Source organism: Polyodon spathula, chromosome 10 (assembly GCF_017654505.1).
Source record: "Polyodon spathula isolate WHYD16114869_AA chromosome 10, ASM1765450v1, whole genome shotgun sequence".
NCBI classification, from domain to species: domain Eukaryota; kingdom Metazoa; phylum Chordata; class Actinopteri; order Acipenseriformes; family Polyodontidae; genus Polyodon; species Polyodon spathula.
This window is the reverse complement of record NC_054543.1, coordinates 204,778-228,380: the sequence shown is the minus strand read 5'-3', so window position 1 is coordinate 228,380 and position 23,603 is coordinate 204,778. Positions and strand designations below refer to the sequence as shown.

At 42.6% G+C, this 23,603-nt stretch overlaps 1 protein-coding gene across 2 annotated transcripts in view; it reads left to right on the top strand.

Annotated features, from left to right (window-relative positions):
* LOC121321681 (armadillo-like helical domain-containing protein 3) overlaps positions 1-22,350 on the top strand; it is a 36,558-nt gene extending 14,208 nt beyond the window's left edge. For both annotated transcript variants that reach the window (XM_041260670.1, XM_041260669.1), the window contains exons 19-26: positions 90-150; positions 384-472; positions 2,435-2,517; positions 2,908-3,034; positions 8,324-8,399; positions 13,928-14,006; positions 21,126-21,242; positions 21,577-22,350. In XM_041260670.1, coding sequence (XP_041116604.1) covers positions 90-150; positions 384-472; positions 2,435-2,517; positions 2,908-3,034; positions 8,324-8,399; positions 13,928-14,006; positions 21,126-21,242; positions 21,577-21,669 — 725 coding nt within the window. In that variant the 3' untranslated portion in view covers positions 21,670-22,350. The remainder of the gene's footprint in view (positions 1-89; positions 151-383; positions 473-2,434; positions 2,518-2,907; positions 3,035-8,323; positions 8,400-13,927; positions 14,007-21,125; positions 21,243-21,576) is intronic.
* Positions 22,351-23,603: the final 1,253 nt, after the last annotated feature.

Below are 23,603 nucleotides of genomic sequence, written 5' to 3'. Positions count from 1 at the left end.
TAAATCTAGGACTGGAGTACAAAAGGCAGCCAGAGAGGCTTCCTGAACTGTGTGAGCTCCTGACTCTTCTGACTTTGTGTTTCTTGCAGATCTGATGGTGGAATTTATAGTAACTCACATGATGAAGGAGTTTCCAATGGACCTCTACATGTAAGAGAGCACAGACCCAGTTAGCAAGCTTAACACAACGCAGTCCCACGCAGATTGAACTGTATCCTGGTAGAACATACATTTACCCTATTTATGACCTGTGAATAAAGCAGTGACTTGTGGTAGCTCTTCTTGTATTTTGTTTAATAATTAAGAGTACATGTGTTTATTGCATGAAGAGTTTTAGCGAGGAACCCTCTTTCTGACACCAGACTGTCTTTCCCCTGTCACAGCCGCTGTGTGCAGGTAGTTCACAAGCTGATCTGCTATCAGAAGAAGTGCCGAGTTAGACTACACTACACTTGGAGGGAGCTGTGGGCAGGTAAGGCTATGTATAGAGTACAGTATGTAGTGCACAAGCCAACACATTGTACTGAAGCATTTTTGTTTCTGAAGTAATTCCAGAATGCACTGGAAATATATCACTCTGAAACACACAGCATGGAGGTATGAGGCTGCAGGTCCAGTGCTTTTCCCAGCTACTCTGAAAGTTAACAAGTCCATGTGATGCTCGTCATCAGGGAAATCTACCTTCATGAGGTGCTGTTAATCCTTGCAAAGGAAGGAAACCCCACTTGGGTTTTAATTGAAGGCATTCAGCTAGAAAGGGTTTTGACTGGGACCTGGTTGCACTAAGCTGAACCGGGGTGAATTGGAAATTGTAATTGTAAAAAGGCTTGGCTGTGAAAGCCTCTGACTTGCTTACCAGAGTAGATGAAAACCATAGAAGTGTGTTTAAACTCCTGATGTGTTGCTGTTTCAATGAGGAGGTTCTTAATCAGAGAATAGCTTGTGACTGGTGACCACCCAGGCTGTAATTAAAACCTGTGAATTGAATCTGCTGATAATTAGAATGATGGGTCGCAGAGAATGTGCCTTTCCAGTGACTCGGCTTTGGAAGTAATTAAAGTGATTAACTGCAGCAGGGCTTTTCAGGGTGTTGTGTCAACTGTATCTATTGAAAACATTCATGTACAGTGTCTGTCCTGTATTTCACATTCCATATAGTAGAGAAAAACACTGCTGTGAAATCTGTAAACAAAATAGCAGCTGTGGTGGTGAATTGAAATGCAGCTTTTCAATATATTTAGATGTATGTGTGTAGATAACCCCCAGGACTAACTTGTGTCCAGTCATATCTCTGTGCTGGCAGTCTGTATGTGGAATCTGTGCTGTTGTCTGCAAATGGACACCTGGTATCACCTAATGAGAGCTGAAACCTGCAAACTGCTTTGACTGACAGTAACAGCAGTGCCTGAACCACCCCAGGGGTCCCTGATCCTTCATTACGAGACTGACAGTAACAGCAATTCCAGGGGTCCCTGATCCTTCATTACGAGACTGACAGTAACAGCACCCCAGGGGTCCCTGAGACTGACAGTAACAGCACCCCAGGGGTCCCTGATCCTTCATTACGAGACTGACAGTAACAGCACCCCAGGGGTCCCTGGTCCCTTCATTACGAGACTGACAGTAACAGCACCCCAGGGGTCCCTGATCCTTCATTACGAGACTGACAGTAACAGCACCCCAGGGGTCCCTGGTCCCCATTACGAGATCCTTCATTACGAGACTGACAGTAACAGCAATTCCAGGGGTCCCTGATCCTTCATTACGAGACTGACAGTAACAGCACCCCAGGGGTCCCTGATCCTTCATTACGAGACTGACAGTAACAGCATCCTTCATTACGAGACTGACAGTAACCCAACCCTGATCCTTCATTACGAGACTGACAGTAACAGCATCCCTGGTCCCTTCATTACGAGACTGACAGTAACAGCACCCCAGGGGTCCCTGATCCTTCATTACGAGACTGACAGTAACAGCACCCCAGGGGTCCCTGGTCCTTCATTACGAGACTGACAGTAACAGCACCCCAGGGGTCCCTGGTCCCTTCATTAACCCGTGCTAGTGCCTTCTCAGCAGAGCTAATGCGAGGAGGATCATCCTGGGATATTGACTTTTAAAACTAAAAACCCTGGCTCTGAATTACACTCCGCAGATCCTGTCATATAGACCACATAGAGGAAATGATGTCTCCTGTCAACTGGCTGGGAGGATGTTCTTTTTTATAATGGCTTTGTGAAAAATGTATTTTATTGCATCTTTATATAGTAAGTTATTGCCAGGTTCAATCATGAGATAGAGTCCTGCTTGGGCCTTTTCTCTATAAAGGAGCTCCAAATCAGGGGGCAATGTTATCGTAGCTTTTAGAAGTACCGGAACAAGAAAGGGGGCTTTTATACCGAGTCCTGAGGTCTTTGTTTCTCTTCTATTGAAGCGCTCATTAACCTGGTGAAATTTCTCATGTCAAATGAGACCGTTCTGCTTACCAAATACAACATCTTTCACCTGGCACTGCTGGTAAGTTTTTCTTGCACATTCTTACTTGGTTCCTAAGCTGTAAGGAGGCTTAAATATGCAATTTATAACATCCTACTTCATTAACCTGTAACAGGAGCCTGCAGTAAACAATACTGTCTGAATGTTGACTCTGTGCTTTCTGAGATGTAAGGTTAAACTCAGAGCAAAGCAGAAAAGTGTCAAATTGAAAAGTAGAAATCCAGATGATGGCAGTCTGCCCAAATTTGCTATGTAAAGAATTTATTTTAGTGCATTTAAAAATGTATGAGATACATCTTTACATGGCTCTAGTATCTGTGGCAGTGGGGATGTATGGGAGATGTCTTTACATGGCTATAGTATTGTGTGCACTTGTATCCATGGATATTCCTTTATCTCTTTATGCTGCAGGTGATCAATTTATTCAACATGTTTATAACATACGGCGACACCTTCCTGCCGACTCCCAGCAGTTATGATGAGCTGTATTACGAGATCGTCAGGATGCACCAGGTCTTTGATAACCTCTACTGTATGGGTAAGTGGGACTTTACCTACTCACAGAGATGGGGAAGGACAGATTAAGGAAAAAAATTATGCTCAGAAAAGTTAGAAACCATTCAGACCATCCGTGCTGATCCGGGTCGGTTCCTCGTGATGGAGCACAGAACTTATCATCTAGTCCAGAGTGCAGAGTCACTTACAGCAATGGCTTACCCTAAAGATGGAGCACAAGGAGGCTAAGTGACTTGCTCAGTATCACACAGTGAGTGAGCCGGGATTTGAACCGATTTGAAGCCCATTTCTTGAACCACTGGACCACACGGTTTCCTGTGTTAGTTTGTAATTAATGGACACCCCTGATCTAGTCGGTTCTCGAAGGGTCCAGATGGTTTGTACCCCTGATCTACTGGGTTCTAAAAGGATCCTGATGGTTGGTAACCCATTCCACTGAACACTTGATTAGCTTGAACTTTGTCAAATGAAAGACTTTTTAAAAGCTTAAATCCTGGCTCAAGCAACCCATCTTTATTGAATGGTAATGGCTATGTCTCCTCAGCCCTTCTTTGCTGTATGGTAATGGCTATGTCCCCTCAGCCCTTCTTTGCTGTATGGTAATGGCTATGTCTCCTCAGCCCTTCTTTGCTGTATGGTAATGGCTATGTCTCCTCAGCCCTTCTTTGCTGTATGGTAATGGCTATGTCTCCTCAGCCCTTCTTTGCTGTATGGTAATGGCTATGTCTCCTCAGCTCTTCTTTGCTGTATGGTAATGGCTATGTCTCCTCAGCCCTTTTCTGTATGGTAATGGCTATGTCTCCTCAGCTCTTCTTTGCTGTATGGTAATGGCTATGTCTCCTCAGCCCTTCTTTGCTGTATGGTAATGGCTATGTCTCCTCAGCTCTTCTTTTCTGTATGGTAGTGGCTATGTCTCCTCAGCCCTTCTTTTCTGTATGGTAATGGCTATGTCTCCTCAGCTCTTCTTTGCTGTATGGTAATAGCTATGTCTCCTCAGCCCTTCTTTGCTGTATGGTAATGGCTATGTCTCCTCAGCCCTTTTTGCTGTATGGTAATGGCTATGTCTCCTCAGCCCTTCTTTGCTGTATGGTAATGGCTATGTCTCCTCAGCCCTTCTTTGCTGTATGGTAATGGCTATGTCTCCTCAGCCCTTATTTTCTGTATGGTAATGGCTATGTCTCCTCAGCCCTTCTTTTCTGTATGGTAATAAGAACATAAGAACATAAGAAAGTTTACAAACGAGAGGAGGCCATTCGGCCCATCTTGCTCGTTTGGTTGTTAGTAGCTTATTGATCCCAGAATCTCATCAAGCAGCTTCTTGAAGGATCCCAGGGTGTCAGCTTCAACAACAGTACTGGGGAGTTGATTCCAGACCCTCACAATTCTCTGTGTAAAAAAGTGCCTCCTATTTTCTGTTCTGAATGCCCCTTTGTCTAATCTCCATTTGTGACCCCTGGTCCTTGTTTCTTTTTTCAGGCTGAAAAAGTCCCTTGGGTCGACACTGTCAATACCTTTTAGAATTTTGAATGCTTGAATTAGGTCGCCACGTAGTCTTCTTTGTTCAAGACTGAACAGATTCAATTCTTTTAGCCTGTCTGCATATGACATGCCTTTTAAGCCCGGAATAATTCTGGTCGCTCTTCTTTGCACTCTTTCTAGAGCAGCAATATCTTTTTTATAGCGAGGTGACCAGAACTGCACACAATATTCAAGATGAGGTCTTACTAGTGCATTGTTCAGTTTTAACATTACTTCCCTTGATTTAAATTCAACACTTTTCACAATGTATCCCAGCATCTTGTTAGCCTTTTTTATAGCTTCCCCACATTATCTAGATGAAGACATTTCTGAGTCAACAAAAACTCCTAGGTCTTTTTCATAGATTCCTTCTCCAATTTCAGTATCTCCCATATGATATTTATAATGTACATTTTTATTTCCTGCGTGCAGTACCTTACACTTTTCTCTATTAAATGTCATTTGCCATGTGTCTGCCCAGTTCTGAATCTTGTCTAGATCATTTTGAATGACCTTTGCTGCTGCAACAGTGTTTGCCACTCCTCCTACTTTTGTGTCGTCTGCAAATTTAACAAGTTTGCTTACTATACCAGAATCTAAATCATTAATGTAGATTAGGAATAGCAGAGGACCTAATACTGATCCCTGTGGTACACCACTGGTTACCACACTCCATTCTGAGGTTTTTCCTCTAATCAGTACTTTCTGTTTTCTACATGTTAACCACTCCCTAATCCATGTACATGTGTTTCCTTGAATCCCAACTGCGTTCAGTTTGAGAATTAATCTTTTGTGAGGGACTTTGTCAAAAGCTTTCTGGAAGTCTAAATAAACCATGTCATATGCTTTGCAATTATCCATTATCGATGTTGCATCCTCAAAAAAATCAAGCAAGTTAGTTAGACACGATCTCCCTTTCCTAAAACCACGTTGACTGTCTCCCAGGACCCTGTTACCATATAGGTAATTTTCCATTTTGGATCTTATTATAGTTTCCATAAGTTTGCATATAATAGAAGTCAGGCTTACTGGTCTGTAGTTACCTGGTTCAGTTTTGTTTCCCTTTTTGTGGATCGGTATTACGTTTGCAATTTTCCAGTCTGTCGGTACCACCCCTGTGTCAAGAGACTGCTGCATGATCTTGGTTAGCGGTTTGTAAATTACTTCTTTCATTTCTTTGAGTACTACTGGGAGGATCTCATCCGGCCCAGGGGATTTGTTTATTTTAAGAGCTCCTAGTCCCTTTAACACTTCTGCTTCAGTTATGCTAAAGTTATTTAATGTGGGGCATGTTGTCAGTATCTTCCTTTGTAAAAACTTGTGAAAAGTAATCATTTAATATATTTGCTATTTTTTTTTCTTCATCCACGATTTTGCCATTTGTATCTCTTAAACATTTAATCTCCTCTTTGAATGTTCGCTTGCTGTTGTAATATTGGAAAAACATTTTGGAATTGGTTTTAGCTCCCTTAGCAGTGTTCATTTCTATTTCTCTCTTGGCCTTTCTAACTTCCTTTTTGACTTGCGTTTGCAGTTCTGTGTACTCTTTCTGCGTACTTTCTTTTTGGTCCTTTTTTAATGCTCTGTAGAGTGCCTTTTTTCGCTGAATATTTTTTTTAATTGATCTATTAAACCATTTTAGCAATTTAGTTTTACATTTAGATTTGTCTACTTTAGGGATGTAATTGTTTTGCGCCTCTAGTACTACATTTTTGAAGAACAACCATCCTTCTTCTGTGGGTGTGGCTATGTCTCCTCAGCTCTTCTTTGCTGTATGGTAATGGCTATGTCTCCTCAGCCCTTCTTTGCTGTATGGTAATGGCTATGTCTCCTCAGCCCTTTTCTGTATGGTAATGGCTATGTCTCCTCAGCCCTTCTTTGCTGTATGGTAATGGCTATGTCTCCTCAGCTCTTCTTTGCTGTATGGTAATGGCTATGTCTCCTCAGCCCTTCTTTGCTGTATGGTAATGGCTATGTCTCCTCAGCCCTTCTTTGCTGTATGGTAATGGCTATGTCTCCTCAGCCCTTCTTTGCTGTATGGTAGTGGCTATGTCTCCTTAGCCCTTCTTTGCTGTATGGTAGTGGCTATGTCTCCTCAGCTCTTCTTTGCTGTATGGTAATGGCTATGTCTCCTCAGCCCTTTTCTGTATGGTAATGGCTATGTCTCCTCAGCCCTTCTTTGCTGTATGGTAATGGCTATGTCTCCTCAGCCCTTCTTTGCTGTATGGTAATGGCTATGTCTCCTCAGCCCTTCTTTGCTGTATGGTAATGGCAATGTCTCCTCAGCTCTTCTTTTCTGTATGGTAATGGCTATGTCTCCTCAGCCCTTTTCTGTATGGTAATGGCTATGTCTCCTCAGCCCTTCTTTTCTGTATGGTAATGGTTATGTCTCCTCAGCCCTTCTTTGCTGTATGGTAATGGCTATGTCTCCTCAGCCCTTCTTCATAGCTCATACCTAGCCCTGGGGTTAGTATGGTTGCTCTTTGCTGAACTCTCGCAATGTCCTTTTTCTAATGCACACCACAACTGAATGCAGTTTTAATGAGGCGTCACCAGTGCATTATACACTACATTATGTTTTAGTATTGACAAACTATGAGAACTAGTTTTGTTAATATTTTAGAAATGATACAGTATGCTGTTAGTTATGTATTGATAACTGGCCAGTAACACCCTGGACTGATCTCCCCAGGGTTGGCACCCGAGTTGTTGTTTAGCTGCTATGCCAGTCTGTAGTGGAAACACACCGGGTAATAAAGTTAAACAGGAATAACACAGTTAAATAGGAACCGGACAGGTTCTTTAAGAGAAGCTGTAGTAAAGATGTGTCAAATTGCAGGATATCTTCTCCTCCATCCACTTATCTCTTTTGATTTCACTGAAGTTAAACTGCTCAGCACATTTTCAGATTTGTTTAGATTTGCAATATCACGTAATCGCTTTCGTTGTGGAATTGAAATTGATACTGGATATTTTTGGTACCAGTTACACTTCTGGTTTGAATAACTGTGAACCTTTTTTTAATGTGATATAAAATCAGCTTGCATGTATATGTTTAGGGGGGTGAGCTTATGCTATGATCCATGCTGCAAGTTTAATGTACTGTTATGTGTAATCTTGATAATTGTAATTTAAGCAAAGCAAGAAGAATAATACAGTTCAGTTTTTCTGTGTAGATTTGCTTTATCCTGCCCTCCAGGACTCCAGGTTCTGTACAACACTTAAAACTCACACTGAGTAGTCAGGTCTGCCCATGGGGACAGAAGGATCCCTTTCTCAGGCACAGACCCTTGCATCTCTGTGTGTAGAATGGCATGCTTCTTTTTGGCTGCATATCTATCCAGCACAGAGTACAAGCAGAGAGAACCACTGTGTGATGATGAACATAGCTGATGAACCCATGCAGGAACAAATAGGTCCCTCCTTTTGATGTTTAAGAGTAGCACCTTAAGCAATTTGCATTTGTTTATAAATAAAACATAAATACATGTCTTAGATTTGTATCTTGTTTTTCATTAAAAATATATCCTCCCTAATGCTTCTCTAAGCAGCAGCTATGCAAAGTAGGTTATTGCCATGTCTTTGAATTAAATTGCCTGAGTACAGCATTACGCATCAAATAAAATATTCGTTTGAATCCTGCACAAAGGGGATGCAGTGGCAATGTAATGAGAGGAAGATTCCCAAGTTTGTTCCTCTCTAACCCAGATATTAAAGTGGATACAATCACAACCTCCCTGAATTAATGGGAGACCTGAAACACTGATGGCATGTATTTTATCTCCTGTTTCAGTGCTGAGGCTTTCCACGAATGGTGGACAGTGCAAAGAAGCTGCTAGCAAAGTCACTCTCGCCCTTGTCAACATCAGGTAAGGAATAGGTGATCAATAACAGGTGTTGGATAAGGAATAGGTGATCAATAACAGGTATTGGGTAAGGAATAGGTGATCAATAACAGGTGTTTGGTGAGGAGTAGGTGATCAATAACAGGTGCTGGATAAGGAATAGGTGATTAGTAACAGGTGTTTGGTAAGGCATAAGTGATCAATAACAGGTGTTGGGGGTGGGGTGAGCAGAATAAAAGGCCTGATCTTGTGATGAATAAAATTACATTGCTAAAAATGGGGCAAGAACATAGTAGGTCTGCGGTGAAGTAAAATGATAATTTCATCATTCAGTATTCACTGCTGAAACATGGCACTCATTCAGACCCATTTTAGCACTTTTCTTGCTGAGTACAATTACCTGTGAGTACCATGTGGGTCAGATGGGCATGCATTTCATTTGAGTGCCACGACTTTTCCAGAGGCTCATTCTTACTGAACAGTTATTTGCGTTCTCTAGCTGTTTAATCCGGAACTGTTAAACACTCAGTAGTTCTGCATTTAGAAATACTGAAAGAAATGAAATTCAGTGGCACACGTTTCGACTTAGTCTTGACACGGAAAAAGACTCCTAGTGAAAGCGCTTGTCATTGAATTGAGTTTCTTTTGAGTATTTCTAAAACATTGCACCTTTTCATATTTCTCGTCACCTTTTAGCTAATGCCTGAATTGTGGAGGCCTGTTTATTTACTAATGGCACCGTTGCTTGCTGTGTAACACGGAAAGGAATTTGTTGTGAAAATCTACAGCTAGTGGGCACACAAAATCTTATCCGCGACAAATCTACCGATTGATAGTAAGACTGTGAATGCCCCCCTGTTTATAAAATGATGCTCCAAATTCAGACATTTCTCTGGAAAACATACGACTCAGTCTGCAGTACATGAAAAACAGAGACTGTGTGCCAGTCATGACAGGAGGAGTCTGAGAGAGATGAATGGGCAGGAGATGGGCACTCTGTGCCATTGCTGTGCAAAGTAAACTCCAGCTATTGTTTGTTCAAGATAATTGCTGCAATTAATCATCATATTGTGTTTCTGGAAGATAAAGAGAGAATAGGTTCCTATGTAATTGTGAGAAGCCATTTGACGATAATATTTCACACTGAGGGACTGGTGGAAGGGTGATTTTTTTATTTTTTTTTTATAGCAAAGATGCTTGGACTTAAAATGACTGGGGAAAACTTGTCATTAAAAAACAAAAACCAGCCCAGAACAAACACCCTTGCGCATGGAAGGGAATGTAACAGCAGAACATTTCAGTTGTACACTTTCGGGTTTTTAATGACCAATCAATTACTTGTTAATCGCTCGATTAACTTGCCTTGTCTTTTATTAGGGGCTTTAATGTTGATGAATAAGCTCTTGTTTTTTCTAATGTGTTCATTAATGAGGGAATTAGTCTTTTTCTATTTTGGGAAGATAATTGAACCCTTCAGTCTCATTTCTATTCCGCAGCCCTCATTTAGCTCTGGTGCTGGGCTGCTGTTCTGCACAGACTACAGTGGTGAGCAGTAATCAGTCAATCAATATTTATTTTATATAGCGCCTTTCATAGTGGACCACCATCACAAAGCGCTTTACAAGGTAGTGAGGAACAATGCATAATATATTAAATACAGTGAAATACAGGGAATAGTACATTAAATACAAACAGTAAAACCACAATGCAAATACATTAAATACAGGCTTAATACATTAAATACAAGGCTAGGCTATGAATTCTAAAAATTGTGGATGCGTGTGTCATGCAGAATCATACAAATAGATGGAGTGAAAAACCTGAAATAACAATTTAGACAACAGCTAATAACAGATATCAGGCTTGAAGAGCATTGAAAGCAAGAGACAACAAGTGGTTCTTCTGAGTTGATTTGAAGCAAGTAACTGTGGGAGCTGCACGCACTAAAGCTGGGAGAGAGTTCCAGAGAGTAGGGGCCATGAAGCTAAAAGGGCACTCTCCATGTGTGGTGCACTTTTGCTTGGGTATAACAAGTAAGCCAGAGTCAGAGGACCTCAGCTTGCGTGCAGGGACATAACGTCAGCAGGTTGGAGAGAGACTCTGGACCTGTGTGATGAAGGGCCTTGTAGGCAAGCAGTGCAGCTGGGCAAGACAGGGGGTAATGTGATCATTTTGTGGTAGAAGGAAGATTTGATTACAGAGGAGATTTGGGCATCAAAGGAGAGGTTACTATCCAGGCGTACACCAAGGTTTTGTACAGTGGGGGAAGGCAGCAGCAGACAGTTTCCGAGGTTCAAGGCAGCAATATTGAGATTCTTGAGTTGAGTTTTTGATCCTGGTGGAAGTTCAGATTTGTTAGTGTTAAGCTGAAGAAAATTGACAAGATATCCAGGCCTTGATGTCTTGGATGCAAGCTGAGAGCCAGACCATGGCAGAGGGACATCCATGGTCGAGTTTAAGGTAGAGCTGGTGGTCGTCTGCATAGGATTGACACATGTGGCTATGTGGGCAGATGAGTTGACCCAAGGGAAGCATGTAGATTTTGAAGAGAAGAGGCCCAAGAACGGATCCTTGAGGGACACCACAGGTGACCGGGTTTGTGGCATCACTGCTTACATCATAGAAGACAGACCGCATGCGTCCAGATAGGTAAGAGGACAGCCAGGAGAGACAGGTTCCAGAGATCCCAGCATACTTCTGAAGGTGGTCAAGAAGAATGCTATGATCTGTGGTATCTAAAGCAGCAGTTAGGTCAAGGAGGACAAGGACAGAGGAAGCAGCACCATCAGCATTAACCCTTTGCGGTCCTATGTCTGACCAGGTCCGTCAGTACATTTTTCACTTTCCAGTCCGATGTAGGACCCTGTCCGACATCATCAAAAAGACATAAAGCACAGGTCTCTAGTTGTTTTTTCTCCAGAAAAAGCCGAGAAAACCTTTCAGTGGCCGAGTGAGACCGATAGGAGCAGAATGAAGCCGAAAAAAAGGGGCATATCTGAGTAATACAGATAGACCCTGCACCACAGAGATAACATGGACACAAACAAAGGAGATCGCTGCTTCCGCGTCCAGCGCTCAAAAAATATCACAGACAGTCATTTTGCAGAGCTTTTTGAGATGTTATAGTAATAAAATAATAACTTTGGTCGCATTATTGAGGAGTTTGGTGATAAAACGAGTGATCAGGAGAGGATTTATCAGTATGCACGTCTATAAAGACGTATGTGAAAAATGCAGTGAACAAGGGGTGGGGCTTGGCTGGAGATGCAGGACTGATCTCCTTTTGCTATGCAGGGCCTTTTAAACATGTTTTACTTTTGGGGGGTGGGGGGATTTAAACAGCGTGTGTAAAATAAACTGGACCTGTCAAGTGCTGAATAAATGGACCACTAAGGGTTGAGTAGGAGATCATTCACAATCCGGAGCAGAGCAGTTTCAGAAGTGTGATGCGGACGGAAGCCAGACTGCAGAGATTCAAGCAGATTGTTTACTGTGAGATGTTTCATCAGCTAGCTAGCTAGCTACAGCCCTTTCAAGAGTTTTAGGGAGAAAAGGAAGATTGGATATGGGATGGAAGTTAGATAAGACAGCTGGGTCACGGGAGGGTTTTTTGAGCACAAATGACACGATATGTATCATCTCTGGGAATGTGTAGTAATGCAGAGCATATGAATGAGGAGCTTGTTTAGTTATGCAGTTCATAATGTTACAGAATGCAAGCAGTCTGAGAGAAATCTAAAAGCACATAATCACTGTAACATCTTAGATACCGGTAATGCCTCAATCTATGCTAATGTAAACTATTGATGCAAACCATTGACATGGTAACACAGCAGGGAGGGGGTTAATATCCTCCCTGCATAAAATGTGTATTTGCTTAATTGTTTAATTATATTTGTTAATTTATTTTATTAGTAATTTTCCCCTTCACCTGGTGATCATTGTAAATTAGAGCCAGGTGCAGGGTATTTAAAGAAAGCAGCCAGTCTGTTCTGGGTTGCTGGTGTGTATAGAAGCTGCTTGATAGTGTGCTCAAGCGTAGAAAAAGAAAGGTAGTGTAAAAACCTTTTGATGTGTGAAACTGTGTTTTTGTTTGTTTTATTTGACAGGTAAACAGCTCAGCTGTCCTGTTTTATAGTTTAGGTTCCTGGTTATGTTTAGTTATTGCTCGAGTAGAGCTAGGTGTTTGTTTTTGCGTGTTTATTAAAAATAGCGCGTCAGCACTTTTAAAACTTCAATTCTGTATCTGGGTCTGCATTTAAAGGGGCAACGAACGACTGTGAGTGCCGGCTGTGTATATATATATATATATATATATATATATATATATATATATATATATATATATATATATATATAACGTGTGTGTGTGTGTGTGTATATATATATATTGTATTTGTTAAAATATTACTTTGTAATAATATTATAGGTAAATGCTTCTTATAAAAATGTGTAATATGTTATAATTGCTTGTAAAAATGTGTAATTATATATCATATATATATATATATATATATATATATATATATATATATATATCTATATATATATATATATTGACTAGAAAATACGAGCAGCGTTTATTGTAAAGCTTTAGAAAAGACTGAAACTCATTAGGTGTGCAGATAAGGTATTCATTTCGCAGCACTGGTTTAAATCAGCTTGGTCACTGTGAAGACAGATAGGAGCTGGGCTCTGGGCATCCATAAAGCATGCCTCATTCTCAGTGCATTAGCAGATTAAGAGGAGGAAGAGGTTACAGATTTATGAGTCTTAATGGACGGTCTGTGCACCTGGTTATAGTAGCTTGTAAACATTGCTCAGTGTGTTTGAATGTAAAAGCAGCTATGCGGAGAGTGAAAAACAGTTTGACTGAACCGTTCTAGCTGCCCACTAGTAAAGCCATATTGCTGCAGCACCCCCACAGCTATAGGTGTTTCTCCGATCTAGGGGTTTTATTAATGCTCATTTGTTTTTGTGTGATTTATATAGAGTAGCAACACAGTAGCAACAAATGACTTGAATACAGTGTTGATTAAGAACGAACACTTTGCCTATAAAAAAAAGTTGCTCTCCCTAATTGTATGGCTAAAGATCAGTACAGTGCTATATGTTATTGTCTGTGTTTATTGGGCTTCATTCATGTCAGGTTTATAAGCTCAAAGCCCTGCTTGTTTTAAAGTTGCTGGTTTCAGAAATCCTCCTCAACAGAGTGTTGTGTAGTGTTGTGCAGTGCAGTGCAGTGCTTACATGGTTGCAGCATTGCATGTAAGCCTCTGACAGTTTTTAGTGTAATACTGTTTCATTATTTATAGGAGACAGTTTTGCCGAGCGCTTGCAGCAAACGAGTGGGAGGCTAGAGACCCAGGGTTGAAGCCCAGCGCAGTGACTAACCTGTAATGTGTGTGTCTTTAGGACCTGGTTTCCATGAGTTATCCAAACACTGTCAGTGATTTCTAAATGTAGACACTTAATAATGTTGACCTATGTTCTCTGCAAACCACAACCAGGTGGGGCTTTTATCTAAAGAAGTGTTTCTTATTTTATTTCAGAGCTATCATTAACCACTTCAACCCCAAGATTGAATCATACGCTGCTGTGAACCACATCTCCCAGCTCTCAGAGGAGCAGGTAAGGGGCGGGGTGGGTTTGCACTCAGCAGTGCTTGGACAGCTGGTGTGAGTTATTCCTGTGGATTTGGATTTCAGGAGGAGCGAATGAGCGTTTTATTTGAATGTATATTTATTTAATCGAAAATGTTCTTCCTTTTTTCCCTACATATATTTGCATGGTGCCCATTCCCTAGTAAAACCATTATCCTTTATCAAATTCATATTCTGTTGTAAAGCTCTATCCACAAAGTACATTTTGATTTTGTGTTTCTGTCCTCTTACCTGTTCATGGTGTTTCCAGTGACTGTGTGGCCCTCTTTAGACTCTATTAACCCTTCGTTGGCTGCACGACGTGCAGAATAGACGTGTCTCGTAACTCTTTGAAGATCGCGGGACGTTGTTACGTGTGATTAAACTTGAATCGCATGCCTTTATTTTAATAACAAGACAGGTTAAAGTGAGTTGGCTTCTCTCCACCTCAGTCTTTTAACAGTAGATGTCTGTATGTATGGCAGACTAGATCAGCAAAGTGTCTGAATGGTTGTTACCCCTTTGAGGTCCATTTATTCAGCACCTATCGGGTGCGTCAGGTCCAATTTATTTTCACATGCGCTGTTACTATTAAACAGCTCTTGTAAGTGATTTTTTTCACAATAAACCAGTTTAAAAGGCACTGCATATCAACAGGACACTCAGTACTGCATCTCCAGCCCTGCCCCACCCCTTGTTTGCTGTATTTATCACATACCTCTTCATAGTCGTGTGTACTGATACATCCTCTCCTGATCACTCGTTTTATCACCAGACTCCTCAATAATGCGATCCAAGTCATTATTTTGTTACTATAACATCTCAAAAAGCTCTGCAGATGTCTGTAATATTCTTTGAGCGCTGGATGCAGAAGCAGCTATTTTGTTTGTTATGGGTCTATGTTATCTCTGTGTTGCAGGGGCTATGGGTATTGCTCAGATCCGCCCCCCACCTCCTCCCTTTTTTTTGTTTTCTTTTCGACTACTCTCTGCTCCTGTCGGTCTCACTTGGCCCTTGAAAGGTTTTGTGTAATTTTTCCGGAGAAAAAACGACTAGAGACCTGTGCTTGACGCCTTTTTGATATCTGACAGTAAAGGGTAATGTCGGACCTGGTCCAACATAGGACCGCAAAGGGTTAAAGAAGGCACGGTGTGCAGGTACTGACTGCAATGCCAAGAGAGCATGTGTCATAGAGCTCCCCTGAACTCTGTTCCAATCAACAGTGATACAGACAGCTTCCTCTTGTTCATTGAGTCTGATCTGGTGCTTCTGTCATTTGTGTCTTCTGTAGTATTGAAAATAACACGACTCATCTCAGGGTTCTTCTAGGGAAAAAACGTTGCACGTTTCCTAATTTACAAGCTGGTTTTAACACTACAAAAATAAATACATATTTAGTAACACTTGGTAAGATGTTTGAAATGAACAAAAAGTTTATATTAAAACTTACTGCTGGTGGAGGCTTTGATGCTGGTTGGTAATGCTGATAACCAGTCTATAGTTTAATCCCAGATAAACAATCTGTTTGACTACAAGCTGTAATTACTTTATGTTGACAAGTGGGAACAGCGACAGTTAAACAGGCATTTCGGCACCAACCAATGAATACGCCTTCCTGCCTGACAGGGTGACAACAAACATATTTATAATGTCGTGCCTAATAATTGCTCGGTAACAGTGTTCCCTTTTAAATTAGACAAGCAGACAGGTACAGATACAAGCCTTTTATTATGCGTTTTTGGATATTTTGGGGGGGGGGGGGGGGGGGGGGGGGGGGGGGGGGCAAACATTTTTGGCACAAATATCAGATTCCACTGACAATCAATATTTTGTATATTGCAACAGGTTGCAACATTAATGGAGCAGAATAGGTTTTATGGGTGTGATTCGCCAAATATTTTGGTCGCAAATATTTATGGCTTTACAGTAACCATTTTAACATTGTGTGTGTCTTTCCTCTTTTACTCAGCCATCTGAACTTCCTCTCAGGTTTTCATGTTAAGGCAAAGATTCACTATGCAACACTTTGAGAGCGCTCATTATTCCCAGAAAGATTTTTAAAATGTCAACTCATCTTTGCATCACATCTCCTTCTGTACCTTTTAAACAAGACACAAGTTAAGGGCGCTGGAGGCAGGTAGACTGGGCACAGTCATCCTTTATGTTTTTTTTAGTTGGAAAAAGCTCCAGTATATAGCTGTGGCTCATTCTGTATGCTGATTTTCAATAACTGTGTATAATATCTGTGTTGTAAACTGGGCAGGTACAGTATATCTGGGGATGGAGTTGTAACATCAAAATCTTGTTTTCTTGTTTGAGGAGACCTTTGATTTTCGTGCCTGTGTTGAGAGCTGAGGAGTGCAACTTTATTGTTTTAACAAGGTTCTGTTCAGTTTTTCAGAAGTGTACCAGTTTTAGCAACACTGGAAATGTTATTTTCTCTCTAGTTCACAGCATTTATTTTTTCTTCAATTCCCTATAAGTTTAAAACGATAATATCAAAAAGCTTTAAAAAGTCTCTGAGACGGAAGCTTCTCAACAAAGGATTATAGTTGCTGTTAATCTTTCTTCTATCCTTCTTTTTTTTTTTTTAGCTTTGGCTGTATCTGCAGAGCATTAACTCATTTTCCCCTTGAAGCTCTTGCAATTGAAATAACTGCATCAAAGTGATCTTCAGGTGCTGTCTTGTAGGTCCATCACAAATTAGTTACTGACTTCAGTGATTGGCAAGTATGTATCCAGGGATGCCTTTCTAGCAGATTACAGATTGCACTGAAATTCATTTCTGTGTGATTTGCCCTTTGATGGATATCATGTTTTTGGGCTCATTTCATGTTGTTTTGTAACCAAAAGCCTTTTTCATGATCTGGTATCTGTTGAGAGAGTGCACTTTTATGGTTCGTACCAAGAGGCAAAGGAGTTCGTAACATAAGACATAATGGTACATTAGAGGACCAATTAGTAAAAGAGGAATATTTTGTAGAAAAGGTAAATGCAAAACAAATGACAATATAATGTGTGTTGCTTTGAGCTCATTGCTGAGGAGTGGAGCGGCAGGGCTGGGGTAGGACACACTGAGCTCATTGCTGTGGAGAGGAGTGGCAGGGCTGGGGTAGGACACACTGAGCTCATTGCTGTGGAGTGGCAGGGCTGGGGTAGGACACACTGAGTTCATTGCTGTGGAGAGGAGCGGAAGGGATGGGGTAGGACACACTGAGCTCATTGCTGTGGAGAGGAGCGGCAGGGCTGGGGTAGGACACACTGAGCTCATTGCTGTGGAGTGGCAGGGCTGGGGTAGGACACAGTGAGCTCATTGTTGAGGAGCGGCAGGGCTGGGGTAGGACACACTGAGTTCATTGCTGTGGAGAGGAGCGGAAGGGATGGGGTAGGACACACTGAGCTCATTGCTGTGGAGAGGAGCGGCAGGGCTGGGGTAGGACACACTGAGCTCATTGCTGTGGAGAGGAGCGGCAGGGCTGGGGTAGGACACACTGAGCTCATTGCTGTGGAGAGGAGCGGCAGGGCTGGGGTAGGACACAGTGAGCTCATTGCTGTGGAGAGGAGTGGCAGGGCTGGGGTAGGACACACTGAGCTCATTGCTGTGGAGTGGCAGGGCTGGGGTAGGACACACTGAGTTCATTGCTGTGGAGAGGAGCGGAAGGGATGGGGTAGGACACACTGAGCTCATTGCTGTGGAGAGGAGCGGCAGGGCTGGGGTAGGACACACTGAGCTCATTGCTGTGGAGTGGCAGGGCTGGGGTAGGACACAGTGAGCTCATTGTTGAGGAGCGGCAGGCTGGGGTAGGACACACTGAGTTCATTGCTGTGGAGAGGAGCGGCAGGGCTGGGGTAGGACTCAGTGAGCTCATTGCTGTGGAGAGGAGCGGCAGGGCTGGGGTAGGACACAGTGAGCTCATTGCTGTGGAGAGGAGTGGCAGGGCTGGGGTAGGACACACTGAGCTCATTGCTGTGGAGAAGAGTGGCAGGGCTGGGGTAGGACACACTGAGCTCATTGCTGTGGAGAGGAGTGGCAGGGCTGGGGTAGGACACACTGAGCTCATTGCTGTGGAGAGGAGTGGCAGGGCTGGGGTAGGACACACTGAGCTCATTGCTGTGGAGAGGGGTGGCAGGGCTGGGGTAGGACACACTGAGCTCATTGCTGTGGAGAGGGGTGGCAGGGCTGGGGTAGGACACACTGAGCTCATTGCTGTGGAGAGGAGTGGCAGGGCTGGGGTAGGACACACTGAGCTCATTGCTGTGGAGAGGGGTGGCAGGGCTGGGGTAGGACACACTGAGCTCATTGCTGTGGAGAGGAGTGGCAGGGCTGGGGTAGGACACACTGAGCTCATTGCTGTGGAGAGGAGTGGCAGGGCTGGGGTAGGACACACTGAGCTCATTGCTGTGGAGAGGGGTGGCAGGGCTGGGGTAGGACACACTGAGCTCATTGCTGTGGAGTGGCAGGGCTGGGGTAGGACACACTGAGCTCATTGCTGTGGAGAGGGGTGGCAGGGCTGGGGTAGGACACACTGAGCTCATTGCTGTGGAGAGGGGTGGCAGGGCTGGGGTAGGACACACTGAGCTCATTGCTGTGGAGAGGGGTGGCAGGGCTGGGGTAGGACACACTGAGCTCATTGCTGTGGAGAGGGGTGGCAGGGCTGGGCATATTACTCAAGTTCTGTTTGTGTCATGACTGCCTTTAACATGGTTAACACTTATTGCTTTTCTGTGGCAGGTTAGGATATATTTTGGACAATTTCCAGCCATCTTTCCAAATACTGTGTAATGTGAATTATATAGTGTCTGTATGGCTGTATGATGTACCATTATGTTTGCATAATATATTTGTGTTTATGGATGTCCAATAAGTGCAGCAAGTCAGACTTTTCAAAAATTGTTAGTAACCCTTAGTTTTATAGATTTTTTTTTTTTTTTTTTTTTTTTTTTTTTTCTCGTACTAATATATTGGAGGTAAAGGTGCCAGAGGAGCGGTAGGTTTTAAATTCCATCAAGAGGAGACCTGTCCTGTGTGCTAATGACAGGCTTGCGGTCGAGCAGAATGACAAACTGTTGCCTCAGCCCAGTGGCTGGCCAGATGTATTGCTACACTCTAGCTGAATATTGCATTTATGCAAATCCAACATGTTTTTAGCCAAGAGTGGAGTGAAAAGTAACATAGCCAGCTCCCAAATGCTGCAGCTCTAGATTAACTGTCCCTTTTGCATCAGCCTACACAACCCTGGGAATGCAATACAGAATATAGTATGCAAAACAGAACATTTACACTGCCCCTTCCTGTCAGATTAATACTGAAGACTATTGCACTTTACTGAAGAAGAATGAATGTACACCCTTTGAATGATGTGCAATGAGAGTTCATTCAGTCTCTCATAGCAAGTCAGTCCATTTAGGGATTCCTTTTGCTTATTCAACATTATGTGTTTCTACTACCGTACTGCAAGCTGCTGATTAAATCTATTTGCAGCCTGATGGAGGCCCAGGCTGAGAGTGTGACAGAAGGAAGATTAATAGTAGTAACTTGCAGCATTGTTTCCTGCTGCTGCCACACGATTAACTGGAGACGTGGGGACTCCCCTAGGGACCCATAGCCCTGGATTGCATCAATGCTTTTTCAACTTAGAATTGTGATAATGTGCATGGGCAGGATGTGGGTATGAATCTGTACTTGTCTGCGTATTTACTGTTGATCACTTCAAACACTCGATCATAACTAGATAGTCATTATATGTAATATTGTTATCTGTGCTCTGACTTGGTTTCTTCGTTTCCTTTCTTTCTTGTACTCTCTGCGCCACCCCAGGGGGCTGTGCAAGCAGTTAAGTCTCAGTGTTATTTTACTGGGTCGCTGTGCTGGTGGTGTGGACTCCTGGACTCTAGGAACTGGGTGCACTTCTTCAGGAATCATTACATGCGGATTCCACATGGAAATAATATCTGCTCACTATAGACCTGGGCTGGAACATTTTCTTGTCTCTCTGCCAAACACTCTTGACAGCTGTGCTTTACCTGTAATTATATATGTGTTGTTATATATTATTTATGGGAATGCATTTACAGAGATTTTAAAATACATTCAACTTTGAAGTTTGCCTGTCCTGTGTTTTTGTGCTGGCAGCCAGATCTTGGTTGACTGGATATTTATCCACAGGGGCTCCAACAAATCCACCCCCTTCTGTCTATAAAAGCTAAGATTCAAATTAAATAGTCATCCAAAAATAAAGAAATGGAGACAGAAATGGCACTGACGTAATTAAAAATGAATTGCACAGATATTTTCAGAAAATATTTTATGAACTGAAACCCTTTTGAAAGGCACATCCATTGTGTTTATCCTTTCCATTTATTTCATTTACCATTTCATTCCCTCTCTGAATATTCATTTACATTGATTTTATTTATATTAAACTGACGAACATTACATTACATAGATCATACAGCGTGTTCGACACGACTGCCTAGTATTAGACTTCAGCACCTGAGTTAGGGTAAATAGGGAGGTGTGCAGAGTGACTGACACAAGAGTGGGCTGGTACCACTGTCGCCTGCACACAACATGCTAGGCTACTGGAAGATTGAGTCGGTCCAGATTATCTCAGCAGAATTGTGCTCCCATACATAAGAATGTAAAGGAATGCTTCCTTGGCAGCCAGTGTGTAATGTGCATGGCAGGCAGCCCAATTAAAGCTTTCTAGGCTGCACCTGGTGGAGTGTTAGCTTGTCACAGTTCGGTCAGTCTGAGATTTCTACCAGCTTGCATACTTACAGAGCAGACCTGTCGCAACAGAAACGAGCAGCTACTCTTCCCATAAAGATCTGCCTGCTGGAGAGACTGTGGAATTGAAATGAGGAGCGCTGCCCACTGATGCACAGGGTTTTCTGTTGAAATGAGGAGGTCTGCCCTCTGATGCACAGGGTTTTCTGTTGAAATGAGGAGATCTGCTCTCTGATGCACAGGGTTTTCTGTTGAAATGAGGAGGTCTGCTCTCTGATGCACAGGGTTTTCTGTTGAAATGAGGAGGTCTGCTCTCTGATGCACAGGGAATCTGTTATTGCCTGTAGCTCACAGTTTGTTTCCTGCCCTTGCCTATAGGTGCTGGAGGTAGTGCGCTCGAACTACGACACGCTGACACTAAAGCTGCAAGACGGGCTGGATCAGTACGAGAGATACTCTGAGCAGCCCAAAGAGGCAGCCTTCTTCAAAGAGCTGGTCAGTGAAAGGGGATTAAGTGTGCATCAAAATGCAATGCTGCGTTTCCATTTGCAGTCTCTGATTGCTAAAAAAAATATATATGTAGGAAAATTAAAAGGAAAAAAAAAAGAAGAATCTGGCTCATTCTTCATAGACCCAAATGCTCTACGGTTCTTGCTAGTTATTTAACTCTTTCACAGAAGTGTCACCTTAAGTTAAATAGCCTGGTGAGTCATTTTCTCGTGGTTGCAAATTAATGCAACTTGAGTTTCCTAGACTATCGCATCCTTATCTCACAGCCAATGTGCCCCTTGTTATGTCGAGATTACTAACTCTTTTTTGAAATTCTCAGGTAAGATCCATTAGCCTGAACGTGCGGAAGAACGTCTCCCTGAACACCCTGAGCCAGGACGTCCTGCTGAAGGAGTTCTCCTCCATATCCTGAGGCTCTGGATCCCATCGCTGCAGGCACTTCACAAGCACTGTGATCTCTAAACTCACTGCAAACACATGGGAATAAAACCAGACTTCTTAATCACTGTAAAGTGTAGAGAGGTGTGTCTGGACTGAGATTGCCAGTCCTGGCTTCTGCCAGATCGATGTGGGCATTGTGTGTGTGTGTGTGTGTGTGTTAACGGATTAATTCTTATTTTATTATTCTTTGCTCGTATATGTACCCTGCCTTTTTAGATCCAACAGCTTTAAACACAGCATCTCACACACTGACAGCCAACAAGCTTAATACAAAGAGCTTGGTACTGGATATCTAAAAGACGGACATTTCAAGTTAGTACTGAGCACTGTGGGGGGGGTATTGAACACATCTTGATGCAGAGATGCACATAAATAGTACATAAATATTAATCAAGATAGTAGTCTGATGATTTTAAAGAAGTTCCTCATTCATCACATTGTGTGTTTCAGTGTGGAGGAAAGTGAGAGGGCATTAGGAACTGTGAAAGTGGCTGAATATTATATTGATCTCTAAAGCTTTTGAATTAATCATCTGGTCCAGTAAATCAATGTAACAATTTTCATGCTTCAGAATTGTATTATCTATAAAAAAAATGGTGTTCAGTGTTATTTATATGTAGTGTTTCTTAAAATAGACATTTTTCTAACAACATCAAGGTGTGTGGTGGAAGTTTGTGATTCAAGTGACTGTGCTGGGAGGGTATTTCCATGGTCTCTGTCATGTGATGCTTAGGGTGTGTGGTGGGAGGCGGTGGTCATGACCCGCTCAACCATCAAGAGAAGTTCCACTCCCAGTGGGATTCCGTCAGTGGGTGGCTGTCTCTGAACCAGAGCTGAATCATCACGGGTGATCTCAGAAGACTGCAAACAGCCTCCATCCCTTTGGGAGTGGTGCAGTCAGGAGAGAGCAGGTTTGTGTCCTCACTATGCCAACATGCCTTGATTTCACCTCACAGTGCTGCAGCGGCTCCCGTTGGCCCCGTGTCCTCCAGGAGGGGACTGTATTTATTTGCAGGGTAATTAATTCTAGTGAGCTACAGATGACTTGGCAATCTATAAAGCAGTTTTTTCCCTTTTAAAGAAATTGCCCCACTAAATGCATTCCCCTCCTGTCACCTGTATCAGTTTGCCAGTGCTTTCCCTGCAGGGAGTGGAATTCGTTCAGTGCCATCTACCCTGCTGCCAACAGGTTCAAAGCATGATGCTCTTTTTGTATGTGTTGGAGAGCTCAGATTAACATACTGTATATGAGGTTTGTGTAGCAAAAACATTTGTATTTGAATCCTAATACTAGCAATCTTGAATGATTTTTAGATTATACAGAATAATCATGTTTTTCACTTGGATAAATTCAGAGTGAATGGTAAAACAAAGCAATAAGGTAATTCATTTACCCAGACAGTAATATTAATCCTGCTGGCTTGCATAATACGGCTGATCTTCACTGGTGAGCAGCTGAGATGCCGCCTCTGCTTTGTGTTGAGAGGATGATAGAAGCAATGGGGGGAAAAAAGTGGGGGGATTGTTGTGTGTTTTTGTACATGTGAACCACCGTCCTAAATTGTAATGTACTGCAAATGCATTTGCAAGCAATATTGAAATGTTACAGAACTGGTGGGTGTGGGTTTGGATTTGACTCAATTCTCAATGCCTTGACAATACCCCAGATGAGCCCCACAGCCTGTTCCCTGGAACACAAAGGAGTTTGGTTTGGTAATTCCAATGGCTTATTGTATTGTCTACAGGAGGAGCCTCCTAATTGACATCGGCTCGGGGGGTGGTGTAACAAGAGCTCTGTGCAAAGTCAATAAATAATGTATCTGTAAATAAACAAAACAGGCAGCAGTCTTGCCCGGCTGGCTGGCGGGCTGCCTCCCACAGGAGAGCAGATTGAATGGATTTTAA